Source organism: Vipera berus, assembly GCF_964194415.1.
Source record: "Vipera berus genome assembly, chromosome: 2".
NCBI classification, from domain to species: domain Eukaryota; kingdom Metazoa; phylum Chordata; class Lepidosauria; order Squamata; family Viperidae; genus Vipera; species Vipera berus.
Window position 1 is genome coordinate 124,901,902 of NC_138203.1, and position 21,598 is coordinate 124,923,499.

At 40.2% G+C, this 21,598-nt stretch overlaps 1 protein-coding gene across 1 annotated transcript in view; it reads left to right on the forward strand.

Moving 5' to 3' along the window:
* Nucleotides 1-21,598, forward strand: part of SLC38A5 (solute carrier family 38 member 5) — a 50,183-nt gene that overhangs the window by 1,170 nt on the left and 27,415 nt on the right. The window contains 2 exon segments of the mRNA XM_081320624.1: nucleotides 16,292-16,476; nucleotides 20,418-20,502. Coding sequence (XP_081176750.1) covers nucleotides 16,385-16,476; nucleotides 20,418-20,502 — 177 coding nt within the window. The 5' untranslated portion in view covers nucleotides 16,292-16,384.

Sequence of the window (21,598 nt, forward strand, 5' to 3'; positions counted from 1 at the left end):
TCGTTAAGTTGCAGGGCATCTCTCTGGAGATCAGAGAGGTCTGGTTGGAGAAGTAGATAGCAATGTTTAGCATGGCAGGGACTGGGAAATGCAGTACTGTGTTGTATATACTGTGTGTATCGAGTACATAAGATGACCTAAACTCAGTTTATTAATATTTATTAATATTTAGCCTTTTGAAGATGCTCCATACAACCAGAAATTAATGTTACGATAAACAGTGTATTAGTGCTGCCAATGCAGGTAGCTCTTGACTTACGATTATAATTGGGACCCAAATTTTGGTTGCTAAGCAAGTTTATTGTAAATGAGTCATGCCTGATTTTTATTACCTTTTTTGCCATGATTGTTAAGTGAATCTCTGCAGTTGTTAAGTGAATCATGCAGTTGTTAAACAAATATAGCTTCCCCCATTGACTTTGCTTGTCGGAAGCTAGCTGGGAAGATCACAAATGGTGATCACATGACCCCAGGGCAGTGCAACCATGGCAAATACATACCAGTTGCCAAGTGCCTGAATGCCAATCAAATGACCGTGGGGGATGCGGCTACAGTAATAAGCATCAGGACTGATCATACATCTTTTTTTCAGTGTTCTTTAACTTTGAATGGTCTCTAAATGACTGGTTGTAAGTTGAGGACTACCTGTAATTTTAATATTACTGTATAAAGGGACCTATCACAGATAATGGGAGGATAATTGAAAAAAAATCCCTCTAGTCAAGCTTGGCTCCTTTAAAATTGTTAGTAATTTCAGGGACTATTTGTACTGTCTGCTAGAGACACCAAATATCTCAGGCTATTTTAACTGGTGGATTATTAAATTCTGGATTTTGATTTGACAAATGGTCTAGGGAAGGAGTGTTATTCTGGGCAGCTTAGGGCAACTCCCTCAACCAAGTGCCCTCTGCACTTGTTGGACTTCAGCTCCAATTTCCAGCCAACGAAGCCAAGGGAATTCTGGAAATTTCAATGCCCACTTCTCTGAAAAGTGGGTTAGCAGACAGTACAGAGCCTTTGTGCATGGAATATTAGGGAATATGTGCAAGATTGCCACATATATTTCCTAATAACATTCCATGTGAATTATGTAATTTGTATCAGTTGTGTCATTTGCACAGTGAAATCATGTCATATGTGATGTCAGCCCCCCACCTCCTGATCGACAGCTGTGATTCCACTGAAGTAATTCAATGCCTCTATTTTTCTTCTTCTTCTACATTTAGCATGGTTCAGAGTGGTTACTCTGTTTCATGCCTCGTGCATTTTTTAGGCTGGTTTAAAATGTAGTGAAGGATAGTAATCAATCTGTATTTAGTGATCCTTTATAGAAATATCTTTTTGTTGCAAGATTCAACAAGATCTTCTCTGTGTTTGATTGCATCATATGCAATTTAATTACTGTTTAAACACTTAAAGTTAATGTCTTGGCTACCAAAATAAGAAAGAGATTGAAAATGGGGAGTGTGTGCGTGTGTGTGTATGTGTTTCTGCTTCACTAATTAGTGTCCATGGGACAGTTTTGATACCTTCCAAATCCAGCAATAGATCTGAATTTAACCATAGATAATAGATCAGCATTATCTGTCCCTTGTCTATTGATTGCCTTCTTTCGGTATTCATCAAATAATGGCAGATTTATTTGACATCCATCCTCTCATCACCACCATTAATAGGGCAAACCTAAAGGGTCTTTTTAATATTCTTTGCAAATAGAGTACCTGGTCATTTAGATCTATTTCCCACATTTATATGTAGCACTTTTTTTTACAACTTTGCCTACTTTATTAGGCAACAGTGATTAAGTTTGGATCTCCTGCAAAGTGCAACAGTTTTCTGCTCTTCATTAAAGTGGTTTCATTAAAATAGGATTTCAAGTGAGCCTAAAATAAAAAAATTGTTGCTTCTTGCTTCTGTAAGAAATCTACTAGCTACTCTTTTTCTAGCTATCCCAAGTCTTGTGATAGGGCGGTTTAGACATGTGATAAATAAATAAATAAGTAACATTTCATACAGAAGTTTGAAACATGTCCAGATCTTTAAATACATATAATAGAGTTGTGCAAAGGCTGGAGCACTTTTTCGGAATCAACTTTCAAAGCCCGCAGAACCCTAGGAATTTTTTTTTTCATATGCCACATTTTTGTCACATATGTATATTTTTTTAGTGCTGTTAAAAAAGTCTTAACATGTAATTAGGTGTATTTTTGAAAAGTAAGAATTCACCATTCTACCTCCACTACTTGTTCATCTCTTCCACTCAGGTCCTATTACAGGTAATCCTTGACTTACGATTGGTTAATTAGAGAGTGTTTGAAGTTACAGCAGACCAACCTGGGGGCTACTTATGGCCTCAATTTAAAGTTCCAGTAGTTGCCCCCCTGGTCCCATGACTGGACTTCAGGTGCTCAGTAACCAGATTACAGTTACGGACATTTGCAGTATCCTGCAGTCACGTGACCGCATTTTATAACAGTTTTGCTGAAAATCAGCATTTCCAGTTTTTGGCAAAACCACGCCCATAGTGAACCATTGTTTTGCTTAACGGCTGCAGTGTTCATTTAATGATTGCCATAAAAAAGGTTGTAATGGACAGGCTCCATAACGGTCATAAGTCAAGGACTACCTGTATAGAAGACAGTGTAGTGAGTGTTCTTTCTCTCCTCTTCCCGTTTGGGTTTGGATTCAAAGAATATATTTATTTTTAAATCTAGATGAGCTTTATCTCCATTGCTGGATCCAAATGGAGAATTGCCAAGGCTCAAATTTTCCTTGGAATTAATACTGATTCACAGTGGGAGAATGTGTTTCTCTGCCCTTGGTAGTCAGCAGCAGTTTGCAAAGATTACACTGGAAATAATCCTAGCTGCATTCATACATTGTGTCAGGGGTAGGCAACCTTAGATCTTTTATGACTCGTGGACTTCAACTCCCAGAATTCCTGAGCCAGCATGGCTGGCTCAAGAATTCTGGGAATTGAAGTCCATGAGTCATAAAAGAGCCAAAGTTGCCTACCCCTCCACTAACTCATATGGGGGTTAACTTGGCTTTGATTTAGTGCAATGGGTGAACGTAGCCCTTTGTATTTGTGGACTTTTGTTTATAGGTTTGAGTTTATATTAAAAGGAATGTATAGACCAAACTACTTTGCAAAATGTGTGAATTCATCTTGGTCGTAGTTTTTGCTGTAATGATACATTTGGACATGTAAGTAATCATTGGAAGTTGTGTTTGTCTGAAACAGTTTTGGAGGACTGATGCTCAGAAGCATTGTAGAGTAGGCAATATGAACATTATAGCTGAGGGGGTTAGATATTTGTAACCCATATGCTTAAAATAATGGAAAATTTGAGTCATCAAACGATGTGTAAACAGCTCTGAGATGTTATATACTGCTTAGAAGCATTTTTCCTAGTTTTATTTTGGGCTTGGTTTCAGCGCTGAAGATACCCTGGGAGGGCTAAGCAGTTGAGCTGCATGTAGATTGCTGCCAGGGTCTTTTAGGGTCAAGCTGCATTCCTGCTCCTTTCAACAAACTGAGATCAACCTGGGACCAAACAGAAATTGCGTACGGCTCAGTTACTCTCCCAAGCCCCAGCTAGTAGGTTGATTTCATTCATATATCAAGCCCTGTCATCTTCTGGCCTTTGCAGTTTTTTTCCATTGGCCTGGAGTACACAGCGACCATTCCATTTTGCGTCTAGACAGTAATGCTCAGTTCTTCTCTCGCAAATGGAGAGGTGGGCTTTCCAACTAATCGGGGAAGCAAAATACAGCTCACAACAAAAACTTTATCCCTCAACCTCAGAAAGGGAGTGGCTGTAGAGTGCATAATCTTCCCCCAGTTTCCATGCTCAGCACTTACAGTTTAAGTTCGGGAAGGCACATTTTTGTCTGGTTGCCCTCATGCGCCTACAGTTGCGTGGGGGAAAACGGAAGAATGAAGCAGGCTGCATATGGATACAGCTGGAAACAATTTCAGCACTTTTTCCAGCCAAAGCAAGACCAACAAGAATAGCTGCAGTTGTCTTTGGGCCTAGCCTGGCTTATGCTAATGTTTGTCAGCACCTGGATCCTGGAGAAAAACACTCAGGGGTGGGTCAATAAATACTCTTCCTTTGGGAGATCCTTTAAACAGCAAATCTGGGGAAAATGCTGGTTTTAAATCTTGGTCTGCTTCCTGCCAGCTGATGGCTGTCCTCAGGGTGTCGTGTGTTTTTTGTTTAAAGTGGATATGCACTATACATGTCTGTGCTACCGCGTAGTGCTCCTCCCAGTGTTGTCACCTAATATGAAGGTAGCACATGGAGCTTATTTCAAATGCATCGGAGTGGGGAAATTGGCAATCTTTTCAGAGAAGGCACTTGCTTTGGTGGTAATGGCTGTGGACCTTTTAAATCATCTTCCGGTTCCCAATTTAATTTTGCCTTTAGTGCTATCCAGAGTATGGAAAGACCACTTGCAACTATAAGTACCAGGTGAGTCTTCTACCAAAGTCTTTCTGGACTAGGAGGATGTATTGAAAAGACCTTCTCACACATAGAGCTGCTCATCACAGGTTGGATTTCTAGTTTGTACAGGTAGTCCTCGACTTAACAATCACAACTGAGCCCAAAGTTTCTGTTGCTAAGCAAAACATTTGTTAAGTGAATTTTGCCCCATTTTACAACCTTTCTTAGTTGTTAAGTGAATCACTACACTTGTTAAGTTAGAAAACCCGGTTGCTGGCTTCCCCATTGACTTTGCTTATCAGAAGGTTGCAAAAGGGACACAGCAATGGTCATAAATAGGAGTCAGTTGCCAGGTGTCCGAATTTTGATCAGGTGACCATGGGGATGTTGCAACGGCAGTAAGTGTGAAAAATGGTCATAACTCACTCTTTTTCAATGATGTTGTAACTGCATGGTCACTAAACAAACTGTTATAAGTTGATGGCTACCTGTATACTGTTTGCTAGTTGATGAAAGCCACTAAATGAAGGGTTCTAATCCTACCCAGGGGTGAGCTTATCTAGCTTCTTTGGTCACCATTTTCTTCACACTTTCAGGTAGCATCCCCATAGAGGAGCTATAGGACTTCTTGAATAGCTCTGCAGAATCAGGAATTTCTGATAAGAAATCTGATAAGAAGGGCCTTCCTGTACGCAACGTACATTGATTTGTAAAGAGGGAGGCACAAAATAAGTCTGTTAAAGTCTTTTTTGAAAAGTGACCAAAAAAGAGAGACATACCTTACTTCTGAATATACAAAAGAGATATTTTTAAGTTCTGAATGTTTCTTGGGAGAAAGAAAAAAAGATGAACAGAAATCAAGTTCTGGGACTTTATTTGAAGGGGTTAAAAATCAAAATTGTTCAGAGCATAGGGAAGGAATATATGGTTGGCCTATTCAGTCGAGGTTAACATTGATGATTAACTATATCTGGTATCCCTTACTCAACTTTTGTTGATAAGGAACAGTGACAAAGTTTTTGGATTTTGTTTTTAGTTTAGAGATGAGTTATGGGGCAAAGACAGCATATGTTGTATTAAGAGATGGTGATAAGCTAGTAATTTTTTTTTTTTTACATTTGCTGGGGTGGAGGGGGAAGCTACTTCTTTCCCTCCTTTTTTCTTTTCCTTTTTCCTCATTCTGTTTTTCTGCTTTATATTTTTTGTAGTCTCTATTAGTTTTTATTCTGTTTGAAATCTTTAACAACATTACTTGGAAGAAAGATTTGGAAAGAGAGAGGGGTGGCAGACCTCACTTGCATCACTAATACTTGTAACAGGAGGGTCAGAAAGACCTTAGCATCCCTCTTGCTCCGAGGTCCTAAATACGTGACACTCCAGAAGCCAGTGGTAATCAGCTCTTGCTGGTTTAAGTCCATAGTCCTCTGATTTTGGCATTTCATTATCAATTTCAATATTTAGGTTAGATATTTTCTTTGGTAGATTAACCAAGCTCAAATTTAGGAAGCAAATTTGGACATAAGCCTTGTTGAAACTCTGTGAGATTTACCTCCAAGTAAATATTGGTAAGGTTCATTTTTAAATTATTAACAACATTTAGGTAATGGAGCTGAATATGATGGCTATATCTTCCCTGGGTAAATTAAGATTTCATTTGTTGACAAGCTTATACTTCCTTATCATCTACAGAAATATAACCAATATTTCTATGAAGTTTTTCATTAAGCAGATATTCATGAAATCGGTCATTAAATGCAAAAATTGTTTAAGCAGCTGGTTTGGAAGTGGACCATTTTATGCCCTGGAAAGGAAAGTAGAGCTGAGAGAACTAATCAGAAGGTTTCTCTTATTTGTTTGTGTAACTTAAGAGGTTTTTGTGGAACTGGTTGAGACAAAACGCAAACATACACTTTGATTTATTTTTGACAATGCAAGAGTGTATTTTTGTTTTGTTTTAGTAAGCATTTGCAATGCAATCATTTCCTGGCTTCCTTTGAAGTTAACATTGGGTTTACACACAATGCAATTTTAGTGCTGTGCACAATTTTCTAGAACCAATGGGTGCAAAGGGATTTACCTCAGAATAAGAATGCAAGGGTTATGCTGTTAAGCCAGTCCACATATCAGTAGCTGGAACTACGGTTTGCATCCATGCAGACAATTCTTTATATTGTAGCATTTGTTACTGGAGAGTGTCCAGTTCCTTTTCAGTGTTCAGGATTTTTTTTTAAATTACTTGACTTAACGGCTAGGTTTGATCTACTCTTGTGCGATCCCCAGACATATAGAAAGTCACATCAGATCTGATATTTGGAGGACAGACTAGTAATTGGAATCTACTTTTGGAATCTCTCCTGATTTTCTACAATATTGGGTTTTATTGTGCTCACGACTCAAATGTCTTATTACTAAAGTACACAGATTCAAAATTCTCACACTTTCCTGGCCCTGTTTAGCTTGGGTTCGTATACAGAACTAAAATCTGTGATATACAGATTTTTATAATAATAGTGTGTAAATTTATAGAACTATAATGATGTCATTGCTAACATTGCATTGTAATTAGCGTTTGGACTTGAAGTGAGGGGGTGTCCCTACTTGACCTTGAAATCCACCAGGTGAATTAGTCTCAATCATTTTTCTTAGCACAGTCTACTTCATAGGGTTGTTTTGTGTAAATAAAAGAAAGGTGATATCCCTCAGCCACAAAGACACCTGGAGCTCCTTAGAGGAAGGATGGAATATAAACTAAATCTCTTACACTCTATGACTTTACATGATAATACCAACTCAATATTTTAAATCATAAAACCTGGACAACCCATGGCCTTCAAATGTTGATCAGCTCACAGCAACTCAGAGCAACCCGTATCAGCTATACATGCCATACTTGCTAGGAACTGTAATTGAACAATATTCAAAGTCTTATGTTTCCTGCACTTGATTCTCCTTTCACACATGTTTGCTGCTAACTGTAGTTATAAAATAGGAAGGCAGAATGATTCAGAAAGCAGTTTCTCTTCAATAAGAGATATTCACTTCAGTTGATTTCATAACATTGGCTATTGGGCAAAAGAATAAAGACTGAACTTTATGCAATGACCATCCATTTTCTATAAAAGAAAGTCCAGGAGTGAATATGGGATATCTCCTATAGTTATAACTAACAGAAACCTGATGCCATTCAGATGTATTTAAGATATAACTCTTATCAAGGCAGATAGATAGTAGACTAAATGTAGGAAAATAGCCTATAACCAGATGTGAAACATCTTATGTATTACTTTGCTGCATTTCTGTGTTTATTTCTTGAAACGTCCACATAATGTTCCAATATTAAGTACCGTATATACTTGAGTATAAGCCGACTCGAGTATAAGCCGAGACCCCCAATTTCACCCCCAAAAACTGGGAAAAGTTGTTGACTCGAGTATAAGCCGATCCGCCGTTCTGCATGCCTCGGAGGCTGGATCCGCGCTCTGCAAGCCTCTGGGATCCTGGGAGGCCTAATGCAAGCACCAGCCCGCCTGCCTCAGGTCTCCCCCACCCCCAGATACTGGGCTTCAGCACAGCTGGCTGTCTTGCCAAAGAGAAACATCTGGGAAGGAAAACCCTGTCTTACCTCTTTCCCAATTCTGCCTCTGCCCTTCCTCCTACCAAGGTGTTCTGGGACTAGTTCCCTAGCCTTTTGGAGCTTTTGGTGTTCGCCCATCAGCTGTCTACGGGGAGGCAACAAAGCTGCCTCTCTAGGCTTTGAGAAAAGGCCCCTTGCACAAAAGGCAGCTTCAGGACGAGCTTCCAAAAACCCTTTCCTTCCTTAACGCCCTCCCCACCTTCCCCCAGAAAGCCATATTTCTTTTTTTTTTATTGAAAATTTTTATTGAAGTTACAATATTATCCCCTCCCCAACCCACCCCAGAACCCCTCCCCCTCCCCCATATTTCTTCAATAACAAAAACATAAAAAGCTGGTTGGGATGTACTCGCTGATTTCCCCCCCCCCCTTTTTTTTAGATGCTAAAACTAAACTCTCCCTCTGCCTTCCAACCAATATCCCTTTTTAAAATCTTACCTTGGCTCCAGATGGAAGAGTAGAGGAACTAAGCTAGTAAGGAGAGAATTTTTTTCTGCAACTTTTTACTCCTGAAGTAGTAGTAGTAGTAATAGTAGTAGTAGGAATAATAATAATAAATCCCTAAAAGTTGTGCCAGAAAATGGAGGACGCTGGGTCTTTGCAAGTTTTAGCTGTCTGTCAGACTGCCTGAAAAGGGCGGCCTTCAGGCAGCCAGGCGGACAGCTAAAGCTTGCAAAGACCCAGCATCCTCCATTTTCTGGCATAACCTTCGGAGATTACTTTAAAAAAAAACACAAAAAAAACCTTCAGAGGAAAAACAGCTGCAGAAACATTTTGTCTCCTTGCTGGCTTGGTTCATCTACTCTTCAGCCAGGAGGGAGTCCAAGGCCTAGAGAAGGAGAGCTTTGCAGCATCCCTATGGACAGCTGATGGGCAGACAGCTGAAAGAAGCAGGCAGGCAGGGCGCGGAGGAACGGAGACCTGCAGGTCTCGGACGGCGGTGGCTTGGGAGAGGTGCGCGCGATCCCGGAAGCACCAAAGCCTCGGCCGCGCACAAGTCCTCGGTAAGTTTTTTGTTGACTGGAGTATAAGCCGAAGTGGAATTTTTCAGCCCAAAAAGTGGGCTGAAAAATTCGGCTTATACTCAAGTATATACGGTACTTCTTTGGATTTATTCCAAACAATTTGCTGGATCCCACTCAAATTATTAAGCAAAGAATGTATTGTATTAAAACTGCTATACATTGTTCCTGCCTCCTTCAGCCTACCACCTTTTCCATGGTGTTTCTCCTGGATGTGTTAGTTATTGTGAGCATGTTTTCAGGTGTTTCCCTTGTCTTTGTGTGCATCCTGGTCCAATTCAAGGTTCTGGTGGTCATCTTCAAAGGCCTACAAGGCTTGGGCCTGGTTATTTGATGGACTGTCTTTTCCTTGTCACATCTACATGACCCACCAGAGTAGGGAGGCAAGGAATGCTATGGATCTCCTCTCCTAAGGATGGATGGACCATCCAACAGGACCAAGAAGAAGGGCCTTCTCTGTACTAACTTCCTCCGTGTGGAACATCACTTCCACAGAGATTGGCCCCCGCTCTGACTATTTCGCAAGACCTTGAAGACTTGGTTTTGCCAAGGGGCCTGGGGAGCGCAGAGTAGGATGGAGCCCCTCAAATGGCTTATTTGATTGATTGATTGATTGATTGCGGTCGCTGTGGAAGTGGGAGGTTATTGAATTTTGTTGTTTTTATGTTGGGTTTTTATCCTTGTAAGCCACCTGGAGTCACTGAGAGTGAGTTGGTCAGCTATATAAATTTAATACATACATACATGCATATATACATAAATCAATCAATCTCCTTTTGTCAGTAGAATTTCAGAACCAGAAATGCTTTTCATTTGCTCCAGCCTCTGCTGAGTCCTCCTTTTGTGATTGTTTTTGTATTTTGTATCATAGGAAGAAACCTTCTTATGATAGTATAAATTTAGTGAACCAATCTCCTGCAACAGTGAAAGAAACAACTTACGGTACTTGTTGTAACAGGATCCTTGGGGTAGCAAAGTCAGATTGTTGTGAGAAAGAACTCATTCTAAAGATTAGTGGTCTGGAGAATTATCTGCTAAGAGTTTTGTGGTTATTTTGCACACCCATTTCCCTTCTGCAGAATTAGTGTCATCATACTGACATTTAGCAATAGTTGTTTCTTAATGTTCTTTTTTAAAATTCTGGACATACACAGGAATATTCTACTGAGAAAATGAAAAATAGAGCTTGCTGCAAAATGTGGATTGATAGTTTGAATTGTAGTGTCTGAAGAGACTGACGATTAAAATGGTGGACGTGGACAGGAAATCTCTGGGTGATATTCCCACTTGACTCTGAAAGAATATAACTGTTGTAGCCATTAACAGCCTGATGAAGAAGGATGAAGAAACTAAAACCTGTTCTTTTAGATTTATTTATTCAGGTCAGGAATTATAACCCATCTGCCTGCTCTTCTGCCTGCATTTTCCTCAATTTTGCAACCCTCTAAATTGATTAGGCTATAAACCCCCTTCATTTTACTTGTCCTGGATAGGCCAGTCTGCTTTAGAGGACCTAGTTGCAAGATCTTAAAAAATTGCTAGTTGTTTTTTCTTACTTCTGTATTATTGTACTATTCAGAGATAACATATTTATCTTTATATTTTCCATGTATCTCATTCAATTTTGCTGTATTTGTGTATAATATGCAACATGTAAATAAAAGTGATTTTGAGGTAAATTACCTAATATGCCCTCAGTGGTTAGAAATGTCATCTTTGGGAGGACATTTCAGAAATTTGATACGAGTTGTTTAATTGTTCAAAAGTCATGATTGTGCCCAAGGCTGCTTTGAGGGAGGTGGTTCCTATCTATGCCCAATCATTGCTCTCCTTTTATTAGTTAAAAGTAGGAGGAATCTTGTTTGTTCAGAACACTTCTAACTTGTTTTTTCATTATTAAAAACTATTTTAGTTTGGTGTGGAACAGGTCATTTGAAATATAACTTACATTTATTTTCTCTATTCTGTTGGCTTTCACTTCATGACCGATGTACCTATTTGAAACCATTATTTTGCCATAATTTTGTATGTATGCTTACGTATATCTTCTTAAAGATTTTGGCTGAGATCAGTGAGAAAGGCCCATGATTTTCTCGATGTTTTCATTCTTGCCCTGTTAACTCTTCTTATATATATTTTGCAATTTGATCCTCATTCACTTTCTTTACTGTATATGATATATTTTGATTTCTCTTTAAATCATATAGATCATTCAGCTATATGATTATGCTATTTATTGGCTCATTGTTCACGTTGGAAACTTTTGTATTCAATTTAAAATAATTCATAGTCCATTTATTTTTTATTTTGGCTTGTTATCACACAAATTCCCCATTGCCACTGCATTCAGTTAACTTCTGTATTTCTCCTGAAACATCCAACTCTCATTTTCATATGGCAAAATAGCAGAAACATGCTTCTTTATACTGTAGATAAAGCAAATTTTGCTTCTTAAACATTAATTTCTCATATAGATCAGGCTATCTTTTCTACTGGTACTGTACATCTTAACATCTATTTCCCATGTTTTGTGAACATTCTATCAGTATACATCTATTTTAATTTATCATTATGTATAATGTGGCATTGTTCACTTCTTTTTTCTCTGTCAAACATAGCTACCATATTTTTTTATAATACAGTTTTTTAGATCCAATAATCTGTATTGCATCGTACAATCTGTTAGACATTCCTTGTAAATAATTCAGGTTCTCAACCAACCACAGAGCAAAAAAAATGGGAAGAGAAGAAATGGAAGTTTGTGTGTCTTTGTGTGCATGCGTGCGTGTGCATATGATACAAAAGGAAATAATCTTTCTGGCCCTTCTGCTATTGGGTACAACCATTTTTGGTTGATTTCCCATCATAGCTGACAATCATCTTTTGAGAGTTTCCTTGAGGGATTGGGGCCAGAGTCTAAAAGATTTCCCCACAACTTTAAGATAAGCATTTATCACTTTATAATGTTTGCAAATCAAGATGATATTTCAGACCTTGAAATGGGGTGAAGACTGTGGGGGTGGTAGTGCTGTGCTGTGGTGAAATGACAGCCTAGTCATGTTTGGCTGTTCATTAAGAGTGCCCAGTTGTGTGCACAATGAGTCTGTCCTTCCTGGGTGGTTTAGATGTATTTGATTTCAAACCAATTTATTGATACTTAGAAAAGGACTGACAAAGTTCCCTTGCACTATGATCTGGACTCATGGTTTGCTTGTGGTTTATTAAACAAGCTATGATTGGCTACATTCATTCATACTAAGCCATAGGTTTGCAAACTATACCATTGTTGCAAGCAGGGTTTAGACAACACTTGATCAAGAACAAAACCATATTAAGGCTTTGTGCAATGTGTAAACCTCCTGTTGTCATCATCATTAGCTACAATTAATAAATCATGGTGTTTAATCAGATGTTTAAAAACACTGGGTAAAACTCTTAAAATTTTAGGTAAAGGAAAGCCTCATATAAAATACTATTAAACTTAATGATGTAATTCTTTATCTTATGTACAATTCTCTGAGAAGAAGCCACTCTAAACACAATCGAACTTAAATAAACATATTTAAGTACCAGTCATAGTTGTGTTCATGGATTCTTCGTTAATAGGAACAATCTCTCTTCCCACCCGTTTTACTTTAGGAGTGTCCTGGGAATAGGTTTTTGTGGGTTGCATGCATTTTCGTAGTCAACCCCATCAGGCCAGCTTTTCCTTTTGCCCAGGCTCCAACTCCCGTGTTTGCATCCTGATTTATACCCTAGGTGTCTTTTTGGAATACAGTTTCCCAAACTGAGGTATATACGTCCCTTGGGGAGGTATAGGCAGAATCCAAGGGAGAGGTAAAGAACCTTTCAATTACCTTGTTAAAATAAATCCAACTTCCCTATAGTTTCAGTGTATTGTTTTCAATGCTCCTTTGTGTTCTTCTTCATATTTGGATGTTTAGGGGAGGTGTATATATTAAGATTACACTAAAAGGAGGGGTGGTGGCAGAAAATTTAGGAATCCTTGACTTAGAATCACAAGTGACATGACCAAATGGAAACACCAGGACCAAAGCTGGGACACCAGTCAGCTGTGTTTGCAGGACAATTACCCTTGGTTACTTAACCATGGTTAACCCATCACCTGGGTTAATGAATGATTAACCCAACACACTGAACAACAAACTACTCAAGGGGGCTAATTTCACATAGTTCATTGAGCCTCAAATCAGCCTGCCATGTTTTGGAAACCTAGCCAACCTTTGTTTTGGAAAGAACATACCACTGGACCGTAAACTTTATGCAGTTTTTGCATTCACCCCTTTCATGCCATAGTAAGGACAACAACCCTCCCAAGTGTTGCAGCATTGGACAAGTTGGCTGGAATGGCTATCGTTTCACAATATTTAGAGGGCACGGGTTCTCCGCAGTTGCAGTTTTGTACCTCCCATAACCTGAAAGAACTGAGGAATCCAGTCACAGTTATTATTCCCAGCAGTGGTAGGACCCATTGGCTCATCCCACCAGAATAGAAAGCTCTTGTTCTGTTTTCTGTGGGAATATATCTCCAAGGGAAGGATGCGGTTAAAGATCAAGGCACACCAATCAGACATCTCCATTTGCATTTTTGCCCCACCCAGCCTCAGAGCTTTTCCCAGGTAGCACAGGTAACCCTTGGATTCCCAGGTCCCAGAGGCAGGTGTGCCTCTCTAAACCTGGGACTATTCCATTAGCATTGATGGGAGTTCTCTTCCAGACATCTAGAAGTGGGAGGGATTGATTGGATTACTGTGGAGTGGGATGAAAGTTAAAGGTCTCATTTACCTGACACCTCTGGTTTGGGTAGTAATATGAAGATATAAGTGTGCCTTAGGAATGCATTAAGGAATTTTGCCTTCCCCATTCCCTCAGGATTTCTCTTATGTTAAATGTATAGTGTGGTGCAGGTTAGAAACCTAACTGTCCTTCCCAATAATATTGCACTGCAGAGGCCTGTTGCTATCCTCAGTTTTAGGGGGTCAGCAATCTGTGGCTTTTGTACAATTTGCCTGGCAGACGTACACTACATGTTTTGTTTTTGTAATTTTCAGAGTTGGGTAAAAGATTTTAACTCTTGACTTCAGCTTGTAATGTAAATAAAAGACCTAAGATGCATACTGCTGGGTGGGGCGGTGGTGGGAACAGTGCAGTCTTTTATGTTAATTAGGCTCATGATGGAGAATGACTTATTATATGGCGCCTGCTTATTCAGATTTGCCAGTCTCACATTTCTGCATGCTAAATAGAGGCTAAAATCTCACCATTTTCAGGCTTTTGGTCAGACTGCCTGAACTGAACTCCCAACATCGGTTTTTTCAGATTACTGCCCTCCAATCAAATTTTGGACTGCAACTTTCATCATGAGTTTGATTTCCACCACTTCTGCCTCAATTATCCTATAGAAACCACTCACTCACTGATTATAGGAGTTAGTGCCCAGGGATAGAGGAATCAAAAGTTGGAATTAAGATTGCCGGAAGAAATATCAACAACCTAAAATATGCAGATGATACCACTCTAATGGCAGAAAGTGAAGAAGAACTAAAGAGCCTCTTGTTGCGGGTGAAGAAGGAGAGTGCAAAACTTGGGCTGAAACTTAACATTAAGAAAACCAAGATCATGGCATCCGGCCCTCTCAATTCCTGGCAAATAGATGGGGAAGAAATGGAGGTAGTGACAGATTTTATTTTCCTGGGCTCCAAGATCACTGCAGATGGGGACTGTAGCCAAGAAATTAAAAGACGCTTGCTCCTGGGGAGGAAAGCCATGTCAAATCTAGACAGCACACTAAAAAGCAGAGACATCACCCTGTCAACAAAAGTGCGTATAGTCAAGGCTATGGTCTTCGCAGTTGCAATGTATGGCAGTGAAAGCTGGACCATAAAAAAGGCTGAGGGCCAAAGAATTGAAGCCTTTGAACTATGGTGCTGGAGAAGACTCCTGCGAGTCCCTTGGACTGCAAGGCGATCAAACCGGTCAGTCCTAGAGGAGATCAACCCTGACTGCTCTTTAGAAGGCCAGATCCTGAAGCTAAAACTCAAAATACTTTGGCCACCTAATGAGAAGGAAGGACTCACTGGAGAAGAGCCTAATGCTGGGAAAGATTGAGGGCAAGAGAAGAAGGGGACGACAGAGAATGAGGTGGCTGGATGGAGTCACTGAAGCAGTAGGCGTGAGCTTAAATGGACTCCAAAAGATGGTAGAGGACAGGAAGGCCTGGAGGAACGTTGTCCATAGGGTCGCGATGAGTCGGACACGACTTCGCAGCTAACAATATGCTGGAAACTGTTCATTGAACCTAAGGGCTACAGAGTATAATGGTCAAATGAACAAGTATTTTTGCCTCTAGGACAGCACTGTTAATTGATATTGCAGGTATTGTGTGAGACAGCAATGTCCAGTGATGCTGAAGTGGTTAGCAGCAAAACAATACAGACAAACAGACACAGGCAGAGACAAAACAAAGCCCTCTTCCCAAAACTTTGACAAATATAAAACAACTGGAAACAACTGGAATAAATTGGCTGTTTCAGAAGTCTAATTGCAGAGATCCCAAAGATCAAAAAGCATGGGGTGGAGGTGTAGCATGTGCATGTATTGTATCCCCAACCTATCCAGAGAGCACCAGGTTGAGAAAAGTGGAAGAGACTGGAATCTTTGAGAAATGCAAGAGGAGAAAAAGGAGAAATGGCTTATGTGCTTTCCTCCTATGAGTTTTAGTGCTTTTTTTCTTACCTGAGTGTGTAATATTTATTAGGGGAGGAGGACTGATTGAGCAGTTTGTACACCACCCAGTATGTGAGTACGTGCCATGTTTCTTGGCAGTAACATGCAGATGTGTGTGAAAATGCTTAGGGAAGCAGCCTGCCAATTCATGCTTAAAGGTGTGGATGGGAGAGGGAACAGGCTAACATCCTTCCTCACCTACCCTCTGTCAGGACAGACTCTCCTCCAGGCATGGGGTTGGAATCGCTGTATATTTCTTGGCTTGCCTTTTCATTGGAGTGGCAGAACTATTTTGGCAGTGCCCCTTCCCCCCATTCCACACCCTTCCTGCAGCTGGGAGTAGAATATTTGTATTCTTAGTACTATCTAATTCCAGGCCCTCCCCCCACCCCACAGTATTATTGAGTGCTGCTTCTTGAAGTCTTCTCATGTCCTCAGGTATCCTGCTGAACCCATTTCATTGCTCTTGCTGCTGCTGGCGGTTTACTACGTTACCCACATCTGTGTGCAAACACCCCACTGACTGCGAAGATGGAACTGCAAAAACTGGGAAACGAGGTTGGCACTGAAAGATTCAATGGTACCATACCTGACAGTGACAAAGCAGCTGTCCTGGAGGACGGGTGAGTCTTGGGGAATGGCAGAGAAATTGGTTGGGAATACACCCTCTATGGCGTAGCGGTTAAGATGTTAGACTGGGACCAGGAGACCCAGATCAAGTTCCCACTTGACTGTGAACCTGACTGACTGACTTCAGACCAATCACATGGTCTCAGCCCTGCCTACCTCACACTCAGAAGGATAAAATAAGTGGGAGACTCTGTATGTGTACCACACTGAGCTCCCATTAAAAAGGTGAGATATTAATGCAATAAATCAACGTACAGGTAGTCCTTTCTTTTTTTTATTTAAATATTTTATTGGATTTATAGGGTTAAGGATAAGAGGTAGTCCTTTCTTGACTATGGTGATTGGGCCTGGCAATTCCATTGGCAATTGTGGCATTCCCAGGTGTTGTGAATCCAACATGGTTGCAGTATCCCGTGGTCAGTGGATCACCCTTTGTGACATCTGCTTGGCTTCCCCTTTGACTTTGCTTTTCAGAAATCAGCAGTGAAGCTCACAATTAACCATGGGATGCTGTGACATAATTGTGAGCTGGCTGCCAAGTCCCCAAACTGTGATCACATGACCGTGGAGACACTGCAACAGTCACAATAATGAGGACCTCAGTCAGTGCCATCATAACTAGTTGCTGAACAAGCGGTGGTTTAATCAAAATGAAAATGAACCGAATTCACAATTTTGCAAGTTTTGCGAACTGAAGCATGCATTTATGTTCCTGCAGTATCTCCACTTTGCAGAAGAAGGCCACCGCTTAGAAATGCAGCACACAATGCAAAGATTATTGCAAGGGGAGATGAGCAGCTTACAAGTGAAAGGATAACAACAAGAAACAACATAAAATATTAATTATGATTAATAAACCAAATACTTGTGGAATTTATATTAGGAAAATGTGTATATGAATTGTGGATTTTGGGAGAAATTTGCATATTAATTGTATATATACTTTTGGGCAGCCTTCAAAACAAATATAAGTAAGTATAGAAATGGAGCAGAAAAAAAAATTAAGGCTTGGGAAAATGGTGAAGAGAGTGAAATCGACAATTTATATATTCTTAGTTTGGAAGTTATGAAGAAGAGAAGGTTGGGCATGCAGAATTGGGCAACATGGGAGAAAGGTGAAAATTAACTGAGGCAGGCAGAATCGAAGCCAGAAAAGCAGGAATTCAGGTTAGGCAGAGACATCAGAGTAATTCCCCCACATGTGGAAAAATATTCCTGTAACATAAAGAGCCCTGGAGGTAATACAGAAAAATACAGATTGAGAAGCAACTCCTTCTACTGGTAAAACTAAAACACAGATCATCAAGTCTCACCTCCAAAGTGTTAGAAACGACTCTGCCAGCAACAAACAAACAACTTTCCTTAGTTGCATGTTCTGTCAATCTTCCAATTCAGGATCCCCCCCCCCCATTTTTTATTTTCAATAAAACTACTCAAAACTGTTTCAGTTCCCACCTGGTGGTGAAGATGTGTCATAGAAATACTGTGAAAGGTCATTGGCTTAATTTATTTTTTATTTTTTTATTTTAATTCCATTTATATCCCGCCCTTCTCCGAAGACTCAGGGCGGCTTACAAGCTTAGCAGTAGCCTTCATTCTATGTATATGCCTGCTTATTAGGGCTTTCACACACCCCCCAAGCGGCATTATTACAAAGTCAGCTTAATTGTCCCCAACAATCTGGGGCACTCACAGGTTCTTTGCACTGGCTTCAGGGAGCACCATTTTGCATAATCAACAGGCGCTTTCACTAGCAAGGGTACTAGATTTTCCAGTTGTTTCTTTGGTCCAGAAATTAATGGCAGGTATACATGTGAATAACTATTTTTCATGCTCCAGATTGGCCACTGGACCACTAAATGGCAAGTGTAAGTAACCATACAGAGTCTGATCTCAGGTTTGATATATAGACACATCATTAAAAAAACACCAGCAAAACCCAGCAAAACCAGAACACAGGACCAGAAACAAAAAGACCAGAACACATCTCAAGCACCCAACACCCAGCTATGCAGGTATTAATACCAGATAAACAATCAAGGAGAAAATAATACCCTAATCAAGGGACTATCAAGAAGAAAACCACACTCCTACCAAGGCTGACACGGAAAGCTACTTTACATAAACAGGGAGTCAACTAACTAGCACTGATGATGTTACTTAGTTGGGTAATGAAATATCTGCAAGCAAACGACCAAGCTCAGAGAACACCAAGTATGCCACAGTTCAATCCTGAGCTGCGCATTGTATAATCTCTTACGTTGGAAATGTATGTGTCTGTGGGACTTGGTGATAAAGCATAGCTGACGTCTGTTTAGGGATAGATCCATAAACCAGCTGTGATGTCTAAACAGAGCCTCCAGTTTGAGAAGAAGCAGGTCTGCTCTATGGAAGTTAGTAGTAGAATTGCATAGACCAGTGGTCTTCAAACGTGGCCCTTTTATGACTTGTGGACTTCAACTCCCAGAATTCCTCAGCCAGGCACGCTGGCTGAGGAATTCTGGGAGTTGAAGTCCACAAGTCATAAAAGGGCCACGTTTGAAGACCCCTGGCATAGACCTTTTAGCTCATCTATTGAGAATTCTTTGAGAGGCAGAGCAGAGAGTAAAAGCTCACTGTATCAGCCTCACTGTATCAGCCTTGGCTGATACCAGAACATACTGGAGGCTTCATTGAATAGCTCATATTCTATCCTCTCTGTACATGAAACCATTTTGGCGAAAAATGGATGTGCTGCAAGTCCACTCCCTCAGCAGCCTTCTATGGTATTTTAAAATCTGCTTTTAACCATGCTGGGGCATATCAGAGGCTATATAGAGGGCTTGAGTAGAGGTTTGCTTGTATGAATGGCAGTTCAGTTTAGGCTCCAAACTTTGACTGCCCAGTGTGGCATAATGTAAGTTAGAATGATTGACAATGTTGGTTTCTTTTCCCGTCACATACATACACCCACACACACCCATCTAGCCTGTTCATTAAGCAACAGTAAGAAAGCCTTATGCCAGACATGTCAAACACAAGGCCCGGGGGCCGGATCCGGCCCGTGAAGTGGTTTCATGTGGCCCGCGACGCCATCTTGGAAACAGTGAGGGAACGGCCCCCACTGCCTTGGCCCTGGCCCAGAGACCCTCCTTCTGCCAGAGACCCTCAGATCTGTCCCACTCCTGCCCAGGCCCCCATAGGCACCCTTGATGCGAACGATGTAGAGCTGGCCACGCCCACCCAGTAGGCCATACGCACTCTAGCCATGCCCACCCAGTAGGCCACGCCCACCCTGGCCATACCCACCCGGCCCCCTGAGGGCAACTGCAATGCTGATGTGGCCCTCAATGAAATTGAGTTTGACACCCCTGCCTTATGCCACTAAGAGGTTTCAGATTACTATGCTTTGTATCTCATGCCATTGGCTGTTTATTAGGGATTTGGGGAATTAGTCCAGCAGATCTGTAGGGCACCAGATTGGGGAAGGTGGTCTAGCTGTTCCCAATTCAAGATAATTGTTACAACCTGACATAGTAATTATCTCCAAATATTTGAAGCAAAGTCAAGGCTTAGTAACAATTTAATTCATTAATATTAGTGCACTGGCTTTATTGTATGGTTACATCAGAATTTGGCAAGAGAATCAAAATTGCCATATATATACATATATATATATATTTAAATTAACCCACTGATTTTTATTACAACAACCAAACAATATATAAATCACATTAGTAGTTCAATACTTAGGCTAAGTGCAATAACACATGATGGTTCCATCTACTTTGTTTTCTCTCTTTTCATTCCTTTCCATCTTCTCTAAAGATTCGGATACTTGAATTAGAACAGCACGACCTGTATAATATTTAGCTTGAGCCATTGATTTATGATGATAAACAGATGCAGTTCTGGTATAGGACTCCACTGACCTTTTCTGCTTCTTCCATTTCAGGTATGAGGAAGAGGAACGTATTTCAGCAGAACAAGATGGCTTCTTGCCTAATGCTGCCAGCAAGAAATTCAGCCAATTCACTGATGTAGGTGATAATGTCAGTCAGTCATATTTTCAACTCAGCTGTGTCCACAGGGAGTCCAGAATTGTGATGGAAGACTTACTGTTTTATATGTACTAATAAAGGAGAATAATTGTAGCTCAGGGTTGACATGAGGGGTCCTTGGTGCTCTTTGAGTTTGGTTGTTTTCTTGTAGACATCTCATTACCCGAACCAGGTTACATTATCGTTGCTAGTCAAGCACTGTGCTAGTACTCAGCAAGCACCAAGGACCCATCTTTTATATGTGCAATATATTGCACTTACATACTGTACAAAAGGGCAGAACTCGCAGTGGGATGTCATGACATTACTTCCATCTTGGAAGCAACCAGCTTCTGTTGATTCCCATTCCTCTACTGATCCTTGAAAGTAAAATTCAAATGTCTCAGCTATTTCTTAATGCAGTTTGTAAATGTCTACCAATCCAGCAAGACCCAATGAAACAGGATTGAAGTATTTTCCTTGTACAAGTGTCACTTATGTATTTATTTTTATAAGGGGGAAAACGTCATTGCACAACTCTTGCATTGAGACATAAGATATGGTTCCAAGAATATCTCAGACTTCAATTGGATATTGCCCATGCTGTGTCATGTTTCTTCTTGTTAGCATGAATATTATATCATGTAGATTTTTAGAAGTATTACCTCATTATATTTTATTATCTATTAATATCATATTTATAATTTCCAACAAGGCTTAACCAGCCCCACCTTATAGCCTTCTGTTATCTCCTTGTCTATTTTCATTTGACTGTCATTGCTTCCTTCTGTTCACCCTGAATCATCTCTTCTTCTGAGAACAATTTTATGTTGTGTCTTAGAAGTTTTTATTCTGCTATGTTCCCAGGCTTGAGTTAAATACAAATATATGGAATAAGGTACAGATCTGTAAGAATCAGACTGGTACAGTGTTGGCCACTATATAATGGTAACTTTATAGGGACACTCATGCAGGCCAGGTGTTCTGACATTTCAATTTTCTTTTCTGGATGACCCTTGCTATTTAATGGTTGGTATCATTTTTGCACTTCACCCTCATTTATTATACTTATATTAGGATTAGTGCTTTGTTTTCC